This window comes from Stigmatopora argus, chromosome 2, assembly GCF_051989625.1.
Source record: "Stigmatopora argus isolate UIUO_Sarg chromosome 2, RoL_Sarg_1.0, whole genome shotgun sequence".
In the NCBI taxonomy this organism is placed as follows: domain Eukaryota; kingdom Metazoa; phylum Chordata; class Actinopteri; order Syngnathiformes; family Syngnathidae; genus Stigmatopora; species Stigmatopora argus.
In genome coordinates, this window is record NC_135388.1 from 12355498 (window position 1) to 12371818 (window position 16321).

General features: G+C 37.6%; 2 protein-coding genes across 4 annotated transcripts; one reads left to right on the top strand and one right to left on the bottom strand.

Annotated features, from left to right (window-relative positions):
• Window positions 1-6441: 6441 nt before the first annotated feature.
• bloc1s6 (biogenesis of lysosomal organelles complex-1, subunit 6, pallidin) lies at window positions 6442-9028 on the bottom strand. Its single transcript, XM_077621675.1, has 6 exons — window positions 8678-9028; window positions 8441-8497; window positions 8110-8260; window positions 7291-7378; window positions 7126-7212; window positions 6442-7021 (listed from the first exon to the last, which is right to left on the bottom strand). Exons 2-6 carry the CDS (start codon window positions 8475-8477, stop codon window positions 6902-6904), a joined length of 483 nt encoding a protein of 160 aa, XP_077477801.1. The 5' UTR covers window positions 8478-8497; window positions 8678-9028; the 3' UTR covers window positions 6442-6901.
• Window positions 8765-16079, top strand: slc30a4 (solute carrier family 30 member 4). Of its 3 annotated transcripts, none has more exons than XM_077621640.1 (9): window positions 8765-8928; window positions 9683-9904; window positions 10959-11223; window positions 11577-11723; window positions 12309-12462; window positions 12907-13123; window positions 13523-13628; window positions 13710-13844; window positions 15067-16079. In XM_077621640.1, the coding sequence occupies exons 2-9, from the start codon at window positions 9737-9739 to the stop codon at window positions 15219-15221; spliced, it is 1347 nt and encodes a 448-aa protein (XP_077477766.1). In that variant the 5' UTR covers window positions 8765-8928; window positions 9683-9736; the 3' UTR covers window positions 15222-16079. The 3 variants fall into 3 exon arrangements, with proteins under 3 accessions (XP_077477766.1, XP_077477774.1, XP_077477779.1); XM_077621648.1 differs by having other exon boundaries at window positions 8920-9061; XM_077621653.1 differs by lacking the exon at window positions 8765-8928 and adding an exon at window positions 9110-9131.
• The last annotated feature ends 242 nt before the right edge of the window (window positions 16080-16321 follow it).

The following is a 16321-nucleotide window of genomic DNA, read 5'->3' on the forward strand; positions in this document are numbered from 1 at the left end:
GCTGGGGCTGCTGCTGACAGCATTCTGTGAGAAGAGAAAATCAGGTCCAGACTGTCCTAGAGCTGCCTTACAGTACAGCCAATAAAAAAAGCAGAGGAATCATCTGTATACATACTTTGTGTGTAGTTGTAATTTGCAGAAGGAAGGCAATTTTTGAACTCAATGTCCTTGAATATTCAAGGAATGCTTGTTTTGGGTGGTGCCAAAAGTCTTTGTCATTTGCAGGGGAGAATAACTATAAATAAGTAGGTTATGTACACAATGTGACTTTTTAAAAGGTATTCCTGTACTTTGACTGCATTATTTATTTATCCTGATTACTTTTAACCTTTGCTTGCATAATTTGAAAACAAATGTTCTAGTACTACTTTGTCAAAATAGGGTCATTAGTTTTTTGAAAAATACAAAATCTAGGTGGGCCAAAAATTTGTTTCAATGCAGGTAAAGTTTAATTTATTAGAAGAATTGCTAAATACAGAGCTGGATGATGATGCATTCATTAGCCTGATTTGTCTAGAACACGTGTCAAAGTGGCGGCCCCGGGGCCAAATCTGGCCCGCCGCATCATTTTGTGTGGCCCCGGGAAAGTAAATCATGAGTGCTAACTTTCTGTTTTACGATCAAATTAAAATGAAAAGTATAGATGTATATTACATTTCCTGATTTTCCCCCTTTTAAATCAATAATTATAATTTTTCAATCATTTTTTCTGTGCTTTTAGTTCAAAAATCATTTTGTAAAATCTAAAAATATATATATAAAAGCTAAAATAAACATTGTTTTAGATCTATTAAAAACTGAATATTCAGGGATTTTAATCCATTCATAAAAAAAAGAATCTAAATATTATATCGTGGGTCCGGCCCACGTGAAATCAAGTTGACGTTAAAGCAAAATATATGTTCTTGACTCAAGAACATATATTTTTATTTCTAACACGACAATCCTTGTGTTAACTTTCCACTCTGTCTGTAAACTCCAATTTGATTATATCAGTTCAAGAGTAAAAGCTTTTCCTCTATACGACACGCCACTCCAAAAAGTACGGTTTCCGCTTAATATTGACAGGATGCCACACAAATAAATTTTTTGATGATCTGCATAAAAGAATATTAAAAACAGCCCTGTCAATACTTTTGCAATGTCAATACTGTTCAAACATATCAAAATAATGTCAAATAATTTGACGTCAATACTATTGATGAAATACTAGTTTGTGCACATATGGGCTGCTTAACTCCTATCTCAAAGTATGAAAGTATCTTTACCTTACATTAAGGGAATTGTGTGAGAAGTTTTGCCACCTGCTGTGTTTTGACACCACTACTTTATCCCCAGGCAACCAGAAACCTTGCAGTTTGCCTCAAACCACTGACCGCAGGGCCAGAGCACTGAATCGTGCTGGATCTTGTTTGTATACTTGGGGTATTTTGTTTGTTTGTCTTTTGTCTGTGTAGCGAGCCCTGGCCTTAACACACCTCACCACAGTCAATCCAATGAGCAGCAGAAGCAACACGTCTGCTGTGGTGGACTCAAATAGAGGATATAAACACCATAAATTGAGGTCTCACATCTTCACCTCAGCCCAGACTTTGCAAACACTGACTTGACTTGGATTCGTAGGAGGCTGACTGAAGACCAGACTAGGGTGTAGTCTGCCTTTCGCCCGAAGTCACCTGGGATAGGCTCCAGCAACCCTTGCGACGATGCGCGCGTTATGGATAATGAATGAATGAATGAATATTAGGGCCATTTATTGAATAAACGGATAAATGAAGAGCATTTGTTACATATGGCTCCTTTAAATTATTGAATGAATTATCATCCTGTACTTACAATGTGACAAAATGAGATTCCATAAGTTTCGCAAAATTAACATTTTTACCACAAATTGAGACACAACAGTATTTAGCATTTAAAAAATTCGCATAACAGTATCTTAACTCCCAAATTCCCATTATTTCAAGTTATATCATGTTCTTTTGTCCCTTTTAGACTGCCCGAGGGACGGTTCTAGATCTCAATTTGTTGTTTTTAGTGAGGATACAAACTAAAATTGCTATTCCTCCATAATTCATGGCCAGATCAGAATGAAATTTGGAAGTGATGTATTTAAGCATCGATTCTCTGAGCATTATTTAGTGGTCTCAGGGCTCATTAATTAATTGTGGACTGCTTAGCGTAGCTCTGAGCAAATGAGAGGGTGGTCGTAATTTAATTTGAAATTGTTTTAACTTTGTGTTCTAATTTTCAGCTTCAAGAAAACACTTAATATGACAGTGACTGATCCATTTTTGTTTAAATGTTATAAACAGTCAAATAATAAACATGAATCTTGCCTGGCATTACAAAAAGCCAGATGTCCCAAACGGGCAGTATTCCGTAAACCAAATTAGTTGTATAGTGAGTGAGTGTTTTCTAAATTTAAAAGTATCTTAACAAGTCTGCGAGGAGTCAACAAAACCATTCATTTATGCAGTAAAAACTTAGCAACGACCAGAATTATTGCCCAGGCTTGTTATAAAAACGTGACCGTGGCAAGGGTACCGTGATTTTGGTCCCAAGCGCTGCACCTGCAGGATCACTAGGGGGAGAAAAACAACTCCTCACCTCCTGTGGTAGACCACAAGCGTCTGTGTTTACACTGCATTTGGGAGAAAATGGGCCCCACTGACACAAGACGTGACTTCAGTCATCCAAGCATGCTGTGCATCTCAACTAGTCAGACTTTTCAATTCAACAACGTCCCAATTGCAATAACACAAAACTGCATGGGTACGACGTACGTATTGATCAGCTTTAGGAAGGCATATATTGGTAGTGTTTGTGTTGTTCCAATTTCCTACGCTACACGTTTGCAGTTTTCCGATAAAACGATTGAATTTCTTGTAAATGAAACAACTAAGCCGCTGGCCGCCACATTAATTATACCAAGGGTGTCAGACTCGGGTTGGTTCGCGGGCCGCATTAACGTCAACTCAATTTCATGTGGGCCGGGCCATTTTAGATATAATATTTAGATATATTTTTTATAAATGGATTAAAGGAACTGGATTAAAAGCCCTAAATATTCTTTTTTTTTTATAGATTATTTGAGCTTTTTTTCTTAGTAAGAGAAAATCATTTACTTAATAATTGGTTTTCATTTCAAAAGGAAACCTTTTTTTATTATGTTCCATATTAAAGTGGAAAACAGAAAATATTTTTATATATTTTTAGATTTTTCAAGATGATTTTTTACCTAAAAACACAGAAAAAATGGATTTAAAAATTGCAATTATTGATTTAAAAGGGGGAAAATCAGGAAATATAATATACATCTATATCTATCATTTTAATTTGATCCTAAAACAGAGAGTCGGCACTCATGATTTACTTTACCGGGCCACACAAAATGATGCGGCGGGACAGATTTGGCCCCTGGGCCGCCACATTGACACGTGAATTATACTAAATGAAAGAGGACATAGTGCATAAACACGGCGTGTGCCTGTGAAGTCGCCCGGTAACAACTGTAGTTTTCTGGCCAACAGTGAAATGGGATTAATTTTTTTTTTTTTTTGCACTTTTCTGGTTTATTTTACAAAGAAAAGGACTATGAGTTTTGGCTCATCAGGTCCATTCTATCAAATTAGTAATGTAGCACATAACATCCTACGCCACATGATAGTGGGCATATAAGGCACTTTCTTATTTAAAAATAAAGCCATAATCCTTACAGTCTACAAAATAAATCTGTTTTCCCCCTGTCTGTCGTTGTTTTCACTGTTTACGAAAAACTCATTGGTTAAATTCCAAACCTTTCCGAATAAATTTCTATTTTTGTATATGTTGAGTCACAGACACCAAATGACTAATGTCTCCCTGTCCACACAGCCAGACATGCGTACAAAGTTACATAAGGTGTGGTAGTGAAGAGCGAGGGAAAGTCAGATCATTTGCCGTCATATTGGTAAAAAACACCACAAAGGGAATTTTTTTCCAAAGAGATGGGTCAAACACTAACACAAGGCAAAACAACTTTGTGCACGACTACCACCACACCGACCGAATGGTAAGAACCTGAGGGAAATAATTACACTGCGTAGCCGTCATCAGTGTAGGCCCGAGGATCATATCCTGTTATGGTGGGACTGGGAAAGTCCTGGTTCAGCCAGTTTGAAGCAGACCACAGCCTCCCACTCTTGAGCCATCCATTTGAATCATTGTTTACAGAGACAGGAAAGCCTGCCCTGAACGACATCATCGTCTTCGCCTGCGCCGTGTTTGTGGCTTCGTAAAAAGGGGGCGGCGGTATGTATTTCTAACAGCGAGAGTTCTAAAAGCAGACAAGAGTTATAACCAAAGGTTTACAGGAGCACAAAGCAGACTGTCTACCTCGCAGGATACCATCTAACCCACGCCTGTAGGAAGAACATCTAATTGACTAATTCTAGCCAGTGGTGTTTTTATAGGAAAGTGAAAAACACTTGGGTATAATGCACATACCAGGACAAGTCACGTACTTCCTTCAATGTCTGATGTTCTGTTACTCCCGACAACATAATGGACCAGCGAGTGAGTCAGGGCCCAAAATTGGTGCCTTGGTATATGAGTTTCATTTAAAGCATGAAAATAAAACACATTTAAATGGAACTTTTGGATCAATTTTGTTTTGGGTGGGTTTTAATAGAACTTGATTTTTTTTCTCTCACTTCTGTGTTTTTTTTAGCTGCTCAGATACGAAGAACAGTAAATCTGAGTTTTTTTTTTAAAGCCTGGAATTTTTTTTTATGAGCCACATAGAAGTTTGATGTACTCCCAATGTGGTGGTTTATATTGTTGTTTATTCAGAGAATGCAACTTCATTTTCCAAAGAAATATTTCCTTACTCTTGATTCCTAACAACTCTCGATACTGAAAAAAAAGAATTACCAAGTAGTAAATGTAAATACAATACATTTATATATGTTAAAGTCAAAAGGTGACTTGTTTTTGGTATATTACGTAATAAAAGTGGGTGTGTTCACTTGAGGTCAAACAGGATGTTTGTCCTTTATTTAAAATTTTGATATTCTACTGACCCAGTTACTCACAGACAACAGTTCTTCTTTTGATGTTTCATTTGCTGACACTTAAATGTGAAGGAAGTGTGTTTATAAATACACATGAATGGGGAAGTGTGTTGACTGTGGTCACATTGAGTACAAGTAGATGGCTACTTCTCTCGTCTGGACCTCTTCGTGACCATTTTGTGGTGTACATTTTGCGCCAAGCAAGGCTGAACTACGCAATGTTGGTTTCCTGCAGTAGTAGTGGAGTATAAATATAGATCTTTATGTGAAATGGCAGGGCTTCAACTGACACGTGGTCTTGTTGGGATGCGGAGGAATGTAACCTACTTTTTGTCCACGGGAGCAAGAAAACAAAGACATGTCAACAAAACAATGGTGTCCAAAATGGTTTTTCTATTTTGAAATCAGTTGTTTAACAATTTAGGAGCAGTGGCAAAAACACCCACTTTCATAGCGTGTCTAAAAAAAATAAGTTCTCATAAAGTACAATAGCTACAGTACAGTTACAAAGTAATATGTGAGGTTTTATAGTTATTTACCATTTGGCATAGATGTACATATACAACTAGAAATGTATTTTGCAAAAAAAATCATGCTAAAAGTCTTTGGTCGGAAATAGTATTCAGCTCTTGCATTTTGCGATGTGATAGGGTAAATTATGAAAACGTATTGTACATGAAAAAATAAAACTGGTTAAAAAATGTTTTCAAATATGTATGATGGAAAAATCACCAGCCTCACAGTTCTGGGGTCAAGGGTTTGATCCCAGGTCGGTCCTCCCTTTGTGGAGTTTGCATGTTCTCTCTCGGACTTGCGCGGGTTTTCTCTGGGTACTCCGGTTTCCTCCCGCATCACAATAACATGCAGGGTTGATCACTCTAAATTGTCCCAAGGTATGAATGTGAGGATGAATAGTTGTCCGTCTCCTGGTGCTCTGCGATTGGCTGGCCACTAATTCAAGGTGTCCCCTGCCTGGTGCCCATAGTTAGCTGGGACAGGCTCCAGTACCCCCTGCGGCCCTTATGAGGATAAGCGGTTCAGAATGAAACTTTCCTCGGTTCCTGCTGACATCTGGTGGCTGAACATTGTCAACGCATAGCTTTTTATCTCTTGAATGCCCAAGTCAATTTGTGAGTAAAAGGGAACACATTTAGTCACCATCATCATAGTACAGGTATATATTGGAGGCAAAATTATGATGGATATGCACATATATATTAGACTTTTTAAAGTGTTATTTAAATGAATATTAAACATTAATTGTATTATGTTCATAGTTGGCCAAGAAACCTTGAACAGAATGCAGAACTAAGGATAAGGATCAACCTAAAAAAATACTAATCACATCAAACCCGGAAATAAAATCAGTCAAGCATGACACATAGCATTTAAAAGCAAAATGTTTTATTAAATGAAACACCTGGGAGGGTGCGAGTAAAAATTATATTACTATAATATCTCAACAAAGGCAGATGACAGCGCTCGTATGTTTCATTAGGGGTTAATATTTGAAAGTACCATTGATTTAGCAACTCGCCAGTTTTGGTTCTACCCATGTCCGGATAAATCAACATGACATTTTGCATGTTTGAGCATATTTACACAAAAACAAACACAATTAAAAGTGCATTCCGCCAGGCAGTCTTTGGGTAACTTTCTTTCCAGTACTAGTTCACTCAATTGAAGGGCCAATATTTTTGATATTGACACCCTTTTTTGGAAACAACCCCTAACTGCAAACTCAGAGCAACAATGCTCCTACAGTAATAGGACTGAAACATAAAACATTTAGCAGTCATTTTGTAGAAAATAGGCAAAAACATGTAAAAACACAATTTGGTAAGAGTTTATGGTCTTTTAGCAGGTTTAGCAATTAGTTGTCGCTCTCTTTCCAGCTCCTTTTCACGCTGTTGCTCCCTCTCCAGTGCTTCTTTCTGTTTATGCTGTTGCAGTTTTAAAGCTCTTTTCTGAAAGGATATTTGATTCAGTGATTTTGCCATTATCACAGGAAAAAGATTACCATGATTGATGTATAGAGAGGAACTAGAAAAACAGACAAGTGTAAAAATACCTTCAGTTTTGTTGTTCTTTCATGGACCAAAATCATCTCTTTCCTGATATTTACCAGTTTGTTGTGGTAGACCTTGGCTTCTGTAAACTAAAGGCAAAAACCGGTTGAGGCAACATGTTAACCTTTGATGGTGACGCAATAATTGCCAGTGATGGTAAAACGTACCAATGAATTCAGGTCAAGTAAGGCATTGCATTCCTGAAATTTGGTGACTTCTTGATCCAGTGTGTCCAACAATATGAGCTGATTTTGTCTGAGGGAATGAAGTGCTTGGTTATCAAGAGGATTTGGTAATTATTTTTCAACTTGTTTTATGGCGCCAGTACGATGCATTTGTTGGGCCAGCTGAATTTAACATTGAAGTGTGACCTTTGCTTTTAACATTGTATTTAGGTGGAGATTTTCTTCAGATTTTTGTTTGTGCAATATATTTAAATCAAACCATTATTCTTTGTTTTTATTCCCAATAATCATAATGTTGTTCACATTTGAACTTCACATTATACACATTAAGTGGCTTGCAAAAATCTAAAATGTACTTTTTAGGTGTTTTTTGAGAACAACTTTACCACATATCAATTTTAATAACTCCAATACTCCATTATGTAACCATATTGCTATGCGAAGAACTTGATTTTGTCATAAAGAGAGAAATTATACAGTCTCCCACTGAGATTTACATTACAGTTAACCCATTGACTGGGATACATGTCCCATCCATTTCAACTCAGAGTACACATAATATTGCCATTAATGGCAGCCAATGAATTAGGATTGCTCAAATGTTACTATAAAAATGCCTTTATACATGCATAATAATCTCTTAACATAATTATCAACGAAAATGTATGCATGCAAATGAAAACCACCTAAAGGTCAACCAAGCTATGGAATGGATTGTGTTCCACTGTACGGTACTTAGTACTACTTTATATAGTTAGTTCAGCAGTCAGATGATGATCTGGGACTTCTTAGTTAACTCACGTAAGTTCTTGGAGGGTACGTTTGGAGTTTTGCAAGCCAGGTAGGTAGTGGGAGAGCAAGCCCTCTGTCAGCTTGTACACAGCCTCCTTATCGACGTATACATTTGCCAGATGATCGGAGCCTTTCACAAATGCTTGATCTTGCTGTGGATCTAAAGGATTAAGGCAGATGTACAAATTGATATCAGCAGTTCAATATTTACCTCATTATTAATTCATTTGCTGCCATTGAAGGCAATGGACCTCTAATCTGCTTTGATTTAAGACAAACTTTACTGCTGACATGTTTACATCCCAACCAAATGACCCAGCTTTAGTATGAGCAAACTCACCCTGAGATGAGTTTCCTTCATCCTCCATTTCCTCCATGAATTACTCGACTCAATAACCTGTAAAAGCCACCCAAAAACAGCATTTAGTCCGCTTTAACAACACCGATCTCGTGACACATTATGACTGCAGAGAGGAGCATAAGCTAGCTAGCATCTACATCGTGATTTGGCTTCAATTTCATTCAAAAACAACGTATCCGGAGAATGGAAGTTTAAGGTCGCTTGACAATACATTACCCGTTGGAATTTGTCTGCCGCAGCGTTTCCTGCGTGTATTTTGTGGAAAGAAAAGCTGCTTAAACAAAGAGACCGTTTACAGTTCGAGTTGTTTTGCAGCTAAAAACATGTTGTGACAGAGGCTGTCACGTGACCTGCGCACTTCTCCACCAAACTTGCTAGTTGACTTCTCCCATCTCTTTCCTACCTCTTTAGTGTAGTATATACGTACTTAGTTGAAACGACTGGGAACATGTGTCAGCCAGGTTGAGGTAAAAAAAACAAAAAAACAAAGAAACCCTTCTCTTCTTTTTAATATAATGTATTTTATTTTATGTATTTTATGAGGAAGCAAATTGAACCGGAATCGCCTGACTGATTGTATAGCGAGCTAGCCTGTGTCAGGTGACTTTTGATCGCTTTATCATTTCCACTTATTGTCAAGTTGTGGTTGAGTATTGTGATGAAAATACCGGTAACTTGTTTAACCGCCGTCCACCGTTTTAAAAATATCTTTTAACTTTGTTAGTACAAAATAATAGTTCTTCTGGAAATATAGCAGCTGGTGGTATTAAATTACGACGTTTGGCTCTATCATTCCTACTTCTGCCTGATTGAACAGTCGGTGTATATGCCCAAAATAAAGCTATTTCGAAAACTGCTATTTATCTTCACCAAACTTTTCGTGAGCATCTCTATTTACGCCTACTTCAACGTCTGAAAATATCAGAATGTTGCCGTTTAACTTTGAATACCTAATGCGAACTACAGTCAATCATCACCAAATTAGATGTGGACGATGGACACAATCTCAATTTATTCATTACTACATAATACAAACAATAGCAGATGACATTTCTTTGTGATGGACATTGACATGAACCACTACACATCCCATTCACTGTAACTTGAACATTGATGCATACAGGCTTAAAATGAGTTGAGGAAAAAAACCTAAGGTTTACATGTAGAAAACACAATAAGAATGTACATGCTGACATTAGTTATTGTTTTGATCTCACCCAGGTGCTGAAGGTGTAAACGTGATGTGAATCATTGATCTGGAGAAAGGTGTGCTACATGCAGAGGCGACCCAGTTTACTTTTGAAGATGTCCAGCTTGCTGAACAAGGTGCGCTCCACCTTCAGGAAAGAGCAAAACGGCTTGGACATGAGCAGCGACACGGCACCTTTTGACTTCTCTGACGAGCTGGTGGAAGATGACGCACCCAAATTCAACAAGCTGAAGGTATTGGAAATCTGGTCAGAGCATTTATTCAATATCCTAAAGATGAATAGGTCTTATAATATACTAGAATAGTCTCCATAGATGAAGGTAAATCATGTTTGTTTCAAGTTCAGCCCGCATGACTTTTCAAGGAAGTTCAGTAAAGTTTTTGCCAAGTTAAGCAAGTCATAGGTGAAGTCATAAAATCTTAGTCACATGGAGTCACAAATTGGCTGCTTTTCACTCCTTGCTGTACTTGCGTTACATGGCTGTAGTAACACATTAGGGATAAAGATTATTTTTTATTTTCATGACTACTAAACGAATGTCTATTGCTCTATCGCCTATTGCCTAAATTCAGCATTATGAAAGGAAAGCACAAACGTCTTCTCTGAACAATAAGTCGGCATGAACCTGTAAATACCTCGCTTTGTCATAAATGTAAACTCCAGTGGTATCACCAGTGCGTTCAATAATGTACATTACAAGAGCACGCTGCTACACTTAAAATAGTAAGTCCGAGTGTTTTTAGATAATAGTAATTGTGTTAGTAGTTAGAGTCTATGAATGCAGCCAAAGTGGCAATACTTATCACTATAACACACCAGGCTGCTTTTAAATGGAGAGATAGAATAGTTGCTTATAGCCCTAAAAATATGGTAATTTATTTCCCTCTCAATTAAAGCCACTCCATTTCTTCTTACTCATAGTATAGCTTTGGGCATCTTGTAGGACCAGTACATCAAAAGCCTTTGACAACATTTGTCAATAGCATTCATGTCATGTGTGATGTGATGATTGATGATTACATTTTATGAAATATATAAATAGTGTTTCGAATTTTACCTGTGAGGTAAATCGTACTAGTTGAAAATTGTGTGCTATCACTATTTTTTACATTTGAAATTTCGAGAGGTTTCCGAAACGTCATGCAGAAATGGAAGGCAATATTGGGAACAAAAAAATACTAGTGCACTGGTTTATTTCAGAAAGAAAGAAAACCTACGAGTACATAGAACTCAAAACGGATTTTCAAAGATTTCAATTAAATATGAAAATGGCCTTCCATGTTAAGGTGGTGGTCTCTGGTGAGATGTCAGACTACTCTGCCGGGGCTCCGTCCAATGGGGTAGCGGTCAACACACTGGTGTTTGTGGGACGCGATGAAGATGATGACTCCCTACTGGAAACGTCTTCCAGTCCGAGCATTCCGGCCTTGAACATGGACCCTTGCGACAGCTGCACCAAAAAGAGGGAGACCATGAAGCAGAAGAAGGTGATGAAACGGCTGGGCATTGCAGCTGTGCTCTACTTTCTCTTCATGATGGCTGAAATTATAGGTAAGCAGAGTCTCTGCCCAGTGTGGCCAAAGTATGCCTTTGAATTGGATTGTGCCCAAATTTTATATATATTGGCAAATATATCATTGTTCATAAAATTTGTGTATTTTATCATCATGAAACCGCCCCGCCTCTATGAGTAAATATTCCAGTCACAGAGTTTTCTTACTTTCAGCCATGTTTCTTTGTTGTTCGGATCATCCTTTGGCCTCTGAGGCCACTAATATTGATAGAAGGGTGTAAAGAATCCACCACATACATTTTGTTATTTATCACATGAAAATGTGTGCTTAATGTTGCGCCAGTTTTGTCATACCGGAATAACAAGAATATCAATGTATGCTTTTTCTCAGGTGGGTATGTGTCAAACAGTTTAGCCATCATGACCGATGCTGTGCACATGCTAGCCGATGTGGTGGGTATCTTGTTCTCTCTGCTAGCGCTATGGCTCTCCACTAAACCACCAACCAAAAGATTCACTTTTGGACTTCATCGCCTTGGTAAGGCTCCACATTCAACACCCCAAAATGATGTGTGATGATTCTGAGCCGAGAAATCACTGAAAACTGCCCAACAATTCTTACACACAGAAGCGCTGTACTGTTATTCTTTAGAGAGATAAGATTTAAGATAAAATACATGAGAAACAAGTTCTGTACTTGGAATGCAAATGTATATCGCATTTTGCTTTTCACAACTGCTTAAGAATATTCAAGGAAGCTTCATTGATGATTCAGACAGCTTTAGCCTTTTTATTGTTATAAGGGTTAGTAACCCCTAAACCTTGTGCACGCAACAGAGGTTTTAAAAATGGAATATTCCCAACACATTGTCTAACTTGTAACACGCGTTTCACAATTTCTTGTAGATAATCAAAGATAGCAAGCAAGCCCCTGTTTTTTTTACGTCTTTATTCAAAATCTCGAGAAACAGAGAGCTAAGATTTGGCGTAAATTAACACAGATCTGAATGAAAACTTTCACACTGCCTTGCCATTGGTTACGTTGCAGTCTTGGAATTGTGATTATACTAGATCTGTATTTCAGACCCTGAGCTTCTGTCATACCTGACTGTTTTTGTTGCAGAGGTTATATCAGCAGTACTCAGTGTGGCGCTTATCTACATTTTGACGGCGATACTGCTTTTCGAGGCAGTTCAGAGGACGATAAACCAAGACTTCAACATCAATGGTGATGTCATGATCATCACGGCAGCAGTGGGCGTGGCTGTCAACATCATGTGAGTCTCAATGTTGTTGTCAAATTCTCCTTGGCTTTGATCTGTTCCATTTATTTTCACGAGGCACGTGGTGGTGCAGTAGTCTATCCCAGCTAACAATGCAGTAGGCGATGAACTATTTATTGGTTGCCAGCCATTCATGGAGCGCATTGAGACAACTAAGCATTCACAAGTGCACTCTTATTTAAGGACAATTTAGTTTATTCAACCAACCTACCATGCAATGTTTGTTTTGGGGATGTGGGAGGAAATCGGAATAATTGGAGAAAGAGAGACTTCTTTGGAAGTGATGATTTTAAATTTGAAGTGTGACATATTTTCCAAATACGGCCGTACATAACAGCTGGACTCCAAAGAACTTGCTTGTGAGTTTTTGTGTTTGGGTGATTGAGAGTGTAGCTACAGTATTATAACATAATAATAACATGCGTTTTTCCTATTCAGAATGGGCTTTTTATTAAACCAAGGTGGTCATCTTCACTCTCATGGTCACGGTCATTCCCACAACGCCACAGCTCCATCAGAGTCGCACTCCGCAAGTTCTGGGCGGAACCAGAGACCACACGGTAGTCTGGCCGTACGAGCTGCCTTCATCCACGCTTTGGGTGACCTACTCCAGAGTGTCGGGGTCCTTATAGCTGCATACATTGTTCGCTTCAAGGTACCTTGGAATAAAGTCTTTTTTTTAACTTACCAATAATATGGAAACAAGATAGAACATTTTTTCCCAGTCTGTCACAAAAGTGACCTCACGTTGAATGTTTTATGACTGAAATATGTTTTTATAGGACAACACTTAAAATATTACCCTTTGCTACAATGTGAAGTAGTAGTTAGAATACATCTTGTATACAAGTGTAAATGTACTTTTTCCTCAAAATAACAGGACAAACAGCCATTAATATGGGCATACCTATAAGGAAATGGAGTCCATTAGTCATTTCTCTTTCAATGTATTATTGAGTAAATGGATTTCATTAAGTGGCTGATGAATTTAGATGGATTTGAGTCTTTTACCCACATTTAATTCTCTGGCTTCACTCCCTTTCTCTCTCCTCAGCCGGAATATAAACTGGCAGATCCTATCTGCACATACATCTTCTCAGTTCTAGTTCTCTTCACCACAGTCCGCATCATACGAGACACAACAGTTATTGTGCTGGAAGGCAAGTATCGGATTCTTCCCAAATGTGCCACCGTGTTTTTTTTTTTTACTCAGGTACTGACACTATTCCTTCATCATACAGGTGTGCCCAGACACTTAGACATTGATCGGATCAAAGAGGATCTCCTGAAGCTGGAGGATGTGCAGTCTGTAGATGAGCTGAATGTTTGGGCGCTTACTGCTGACAAGACATCAGCGCTTGTACACCTTCAACTAAGTGAGTTGGTTCAGCACAATTTGCAAACATTCATTCTTTTACGAGCTCAGCATCATTTGAGGTCATGAAAGGTGGATGTTTTAATAGTATTAATCATTTTCAGATAATCAATATGTATGCATTTATAAGAAAAAGTTCCTAAAGTTGTGGGGTAATTTTATATTTTCCAACTGCAGCTCCTCTTATGTAGCAATGATTTACTGCTTTCAATAATTTGTTTACTTTTTCATGGCCAGTTGAAACCCATAAAAATAGCGTATTTCTTGCATTGAATCATGCAGTTCAATTCAAATGGGTTTCATTCATTTTTCTGAAATGAGAATAGTACATGTGAAGTTAAATGCAGTGTGCAGACAAACTACATTTTAAAAATGCATGGTTATTTTATTGTATGACCACATCTTATTTTCAAAGTGTCTTGGCCACAAAAAATTTGAAACTGCAACAAAATCATACAAAGACCATTGACCTGTAAATGATGTGCATGTGAATCAGGTATTTTTCTTTTAACCAGTGTGCGATCTATCAGGACAGAACTCTTTATTTAAAATGCTTTGCATCATCAACCATGAGGGAAAAAAAGAAACACACTTCAGGCGGATAAGTAAAATCAAGAATAATCTCAAATTGTGTACACATACCTGATACATCCATCTAAACGACAATAATTGATTCAAAACACTTGTATCTTTCCCTGTTGGATTGATTGGAAATGTCATTAATACCCCCAAAACTCTAAATGAAATGACTGTAGTAATAAAAAGTTTTTGTTTTTTTAACCTGGTGAAAACATGCAGCTATAACATTACAAAAATGATAAATCAGTGAGTATTTTATTAATGAATATGCACAGACCTAGTGCATTTAGTTATAGTGAATTATGGTACACCAAAGAAGACTCTCCCAACCAGTGGCTGCAATAATATTTGTCATTTTTGGGAAAATATGAAGAATTTATGCATGTGGGAATTGCCATTTGATCTACATATTAATGTTAGTATAGCTGTCTGCTCCATTTTCATGTGTTGTGTTCAAATAAGATTATTGACATGGTTTGGTTCACAAAGCTTTTTTTTTTAAATTTAATTTTATAACGAAATTTTAAAATTTACTGCCAACACAGGTAGCATAACCGAAATTTAGACCCCATATTTCGTAACTTAAGATACCACTGTACTTTATAAAGTGAGATCCTCAATTTTTCTTCTCTTTTTGCTTCCAGCGCCTTCAAGTGCCAGCAACTGGGAGGATGTTCAGGCAAAAGCTCGCCACCTTCTGCTTCATACTTATGGTTTGACCAGATGCACGGTTCAGGTCCAAACACACAGGCAAAGGCGCGTACGTACCTGTGCACACTGTCAGGAACTAAGTGATTAGAGACACCTTTTCTGCATTCACTTCTTCCTTTCTGCACTTTTTCGTGGCATGCCACAAGTTGGCAAGGGGCCGCTGGCTGTTGCACCGTCCAGTACTAAAGTGGACCAATGGTGGTGCACTCTTGATGTAAGAATTACTACGCTCATAAGGACCAAAAGGCCTTTGTGCAACGTTGGCTGATTTTCAATTTATTCACTGGATGAACATGAACTTTCATGCCCAATCTTTGCATTCACCACTCAGGCCTATTTAGCTGTAATTTTCACTTGGATTATGGCAATTGCTATACACATTGGTTACATCTTTAGCCTGAGTGTTATGTTACTTACTTTAAGCCCTTTGTACATGTATTTGATGGCCCAGTCATATGGTGCTAGTATAACACAAACTTTGGCATACTAGTTACTATTGAGACAAAGCTGCACGAGTTGACACCCACGTACAACTAGTACATGTATTTTGAACTGGATACCGAAATATTGCACAAACCAGCATTAAGCAGTTGCTGTGAGTCAACTGACTGAATGAATCAATTCATATCTTTGTACATTGAATATTTCTAGCCCTTAACCAAAGTCACGTTTAATCTGCCAATCATATTGTGCAAGTCAGACCAACACTGACATTTGAATTAATTTTTTTCAGTATTTGACAAGATTAACATGACTGCAGAATTGCTTGTGTAAGCAGCATGTTTGGATGATGTGGGAAGTGCCCCAATGTGACTGACAGTATTTTTACACTGATTCAAATCTTTCAGTATTTTGTTTATTATTTAGCTATTATTACTCATAGACAGCCAAATCAGAATTAATGCCTTGTTTTGGAATAAAATACTGGAATTTGTCTTCAACCGCAGTGCTAAGTGTTGCTATTTTTTAAAGGAGACTTGGAGTCATTTATTTGTATCGCCTATGTATTAAGATTGTGTGTGGGTGTGTATGGAGTAAAAAAAAAAGAAACCATCAAAAAGACTAAGAATGCACAATGCATATATTCCTTATTAATATTGTTCTTTGTTTATTAACAACAATGTCAAAACCTCTACATTTTAACAAACTACAGACTGCAATGCCCATTTCATCCACTTAATGGTGCAC

Excerpts from the sequence above, each read along its gene's own strand:
- bloc1s6 (XM_077621675.1), bottom strand. The coding sequence starts at position 8,477 with ATGGAGGAAATGGAGGATGAAGGAAACTCATCTCAGG. Across the intron at positions 8,261-8,440 it reads TGAAGGAAACTCATCTCAGG|ATCCACAGCAAGATCAAGCA; the intron begins GTGAGTTTGCTC and ends TTAATCCTTTAG. Across the intron at positions 7,379-8,109 it reads CGTACCCTCCAAGAACTTAC|ACAAAATCAGCTCATATTGT; the intron begins GTGAGTTAACTA and ends TCATTCCCTCAG.
- slc30a4 (XM_077621640.1), top strand. The coding sequence starts at position 9,737 with ATGCAGAGGCGACCCAGTTTACTTTTGAAGATGTCCAGCTTGCTGAAC. Across the intron at positions 11,224-11,576 it reads CATGATGGCTGAAATTATAG|GTGGGTATGTGTCAAACAGT; the intron begins GTAAGCAGAGTC and ends GCTTTTTCTCAG. Across the intron at positions 12,463-12,906 it reads GGCGTGGCTGTCAACATCAT|AATGGGCTTTTTATTAAACC; the intron begins GTGAGTCTCAAT and ends TTTCCTATTCAG.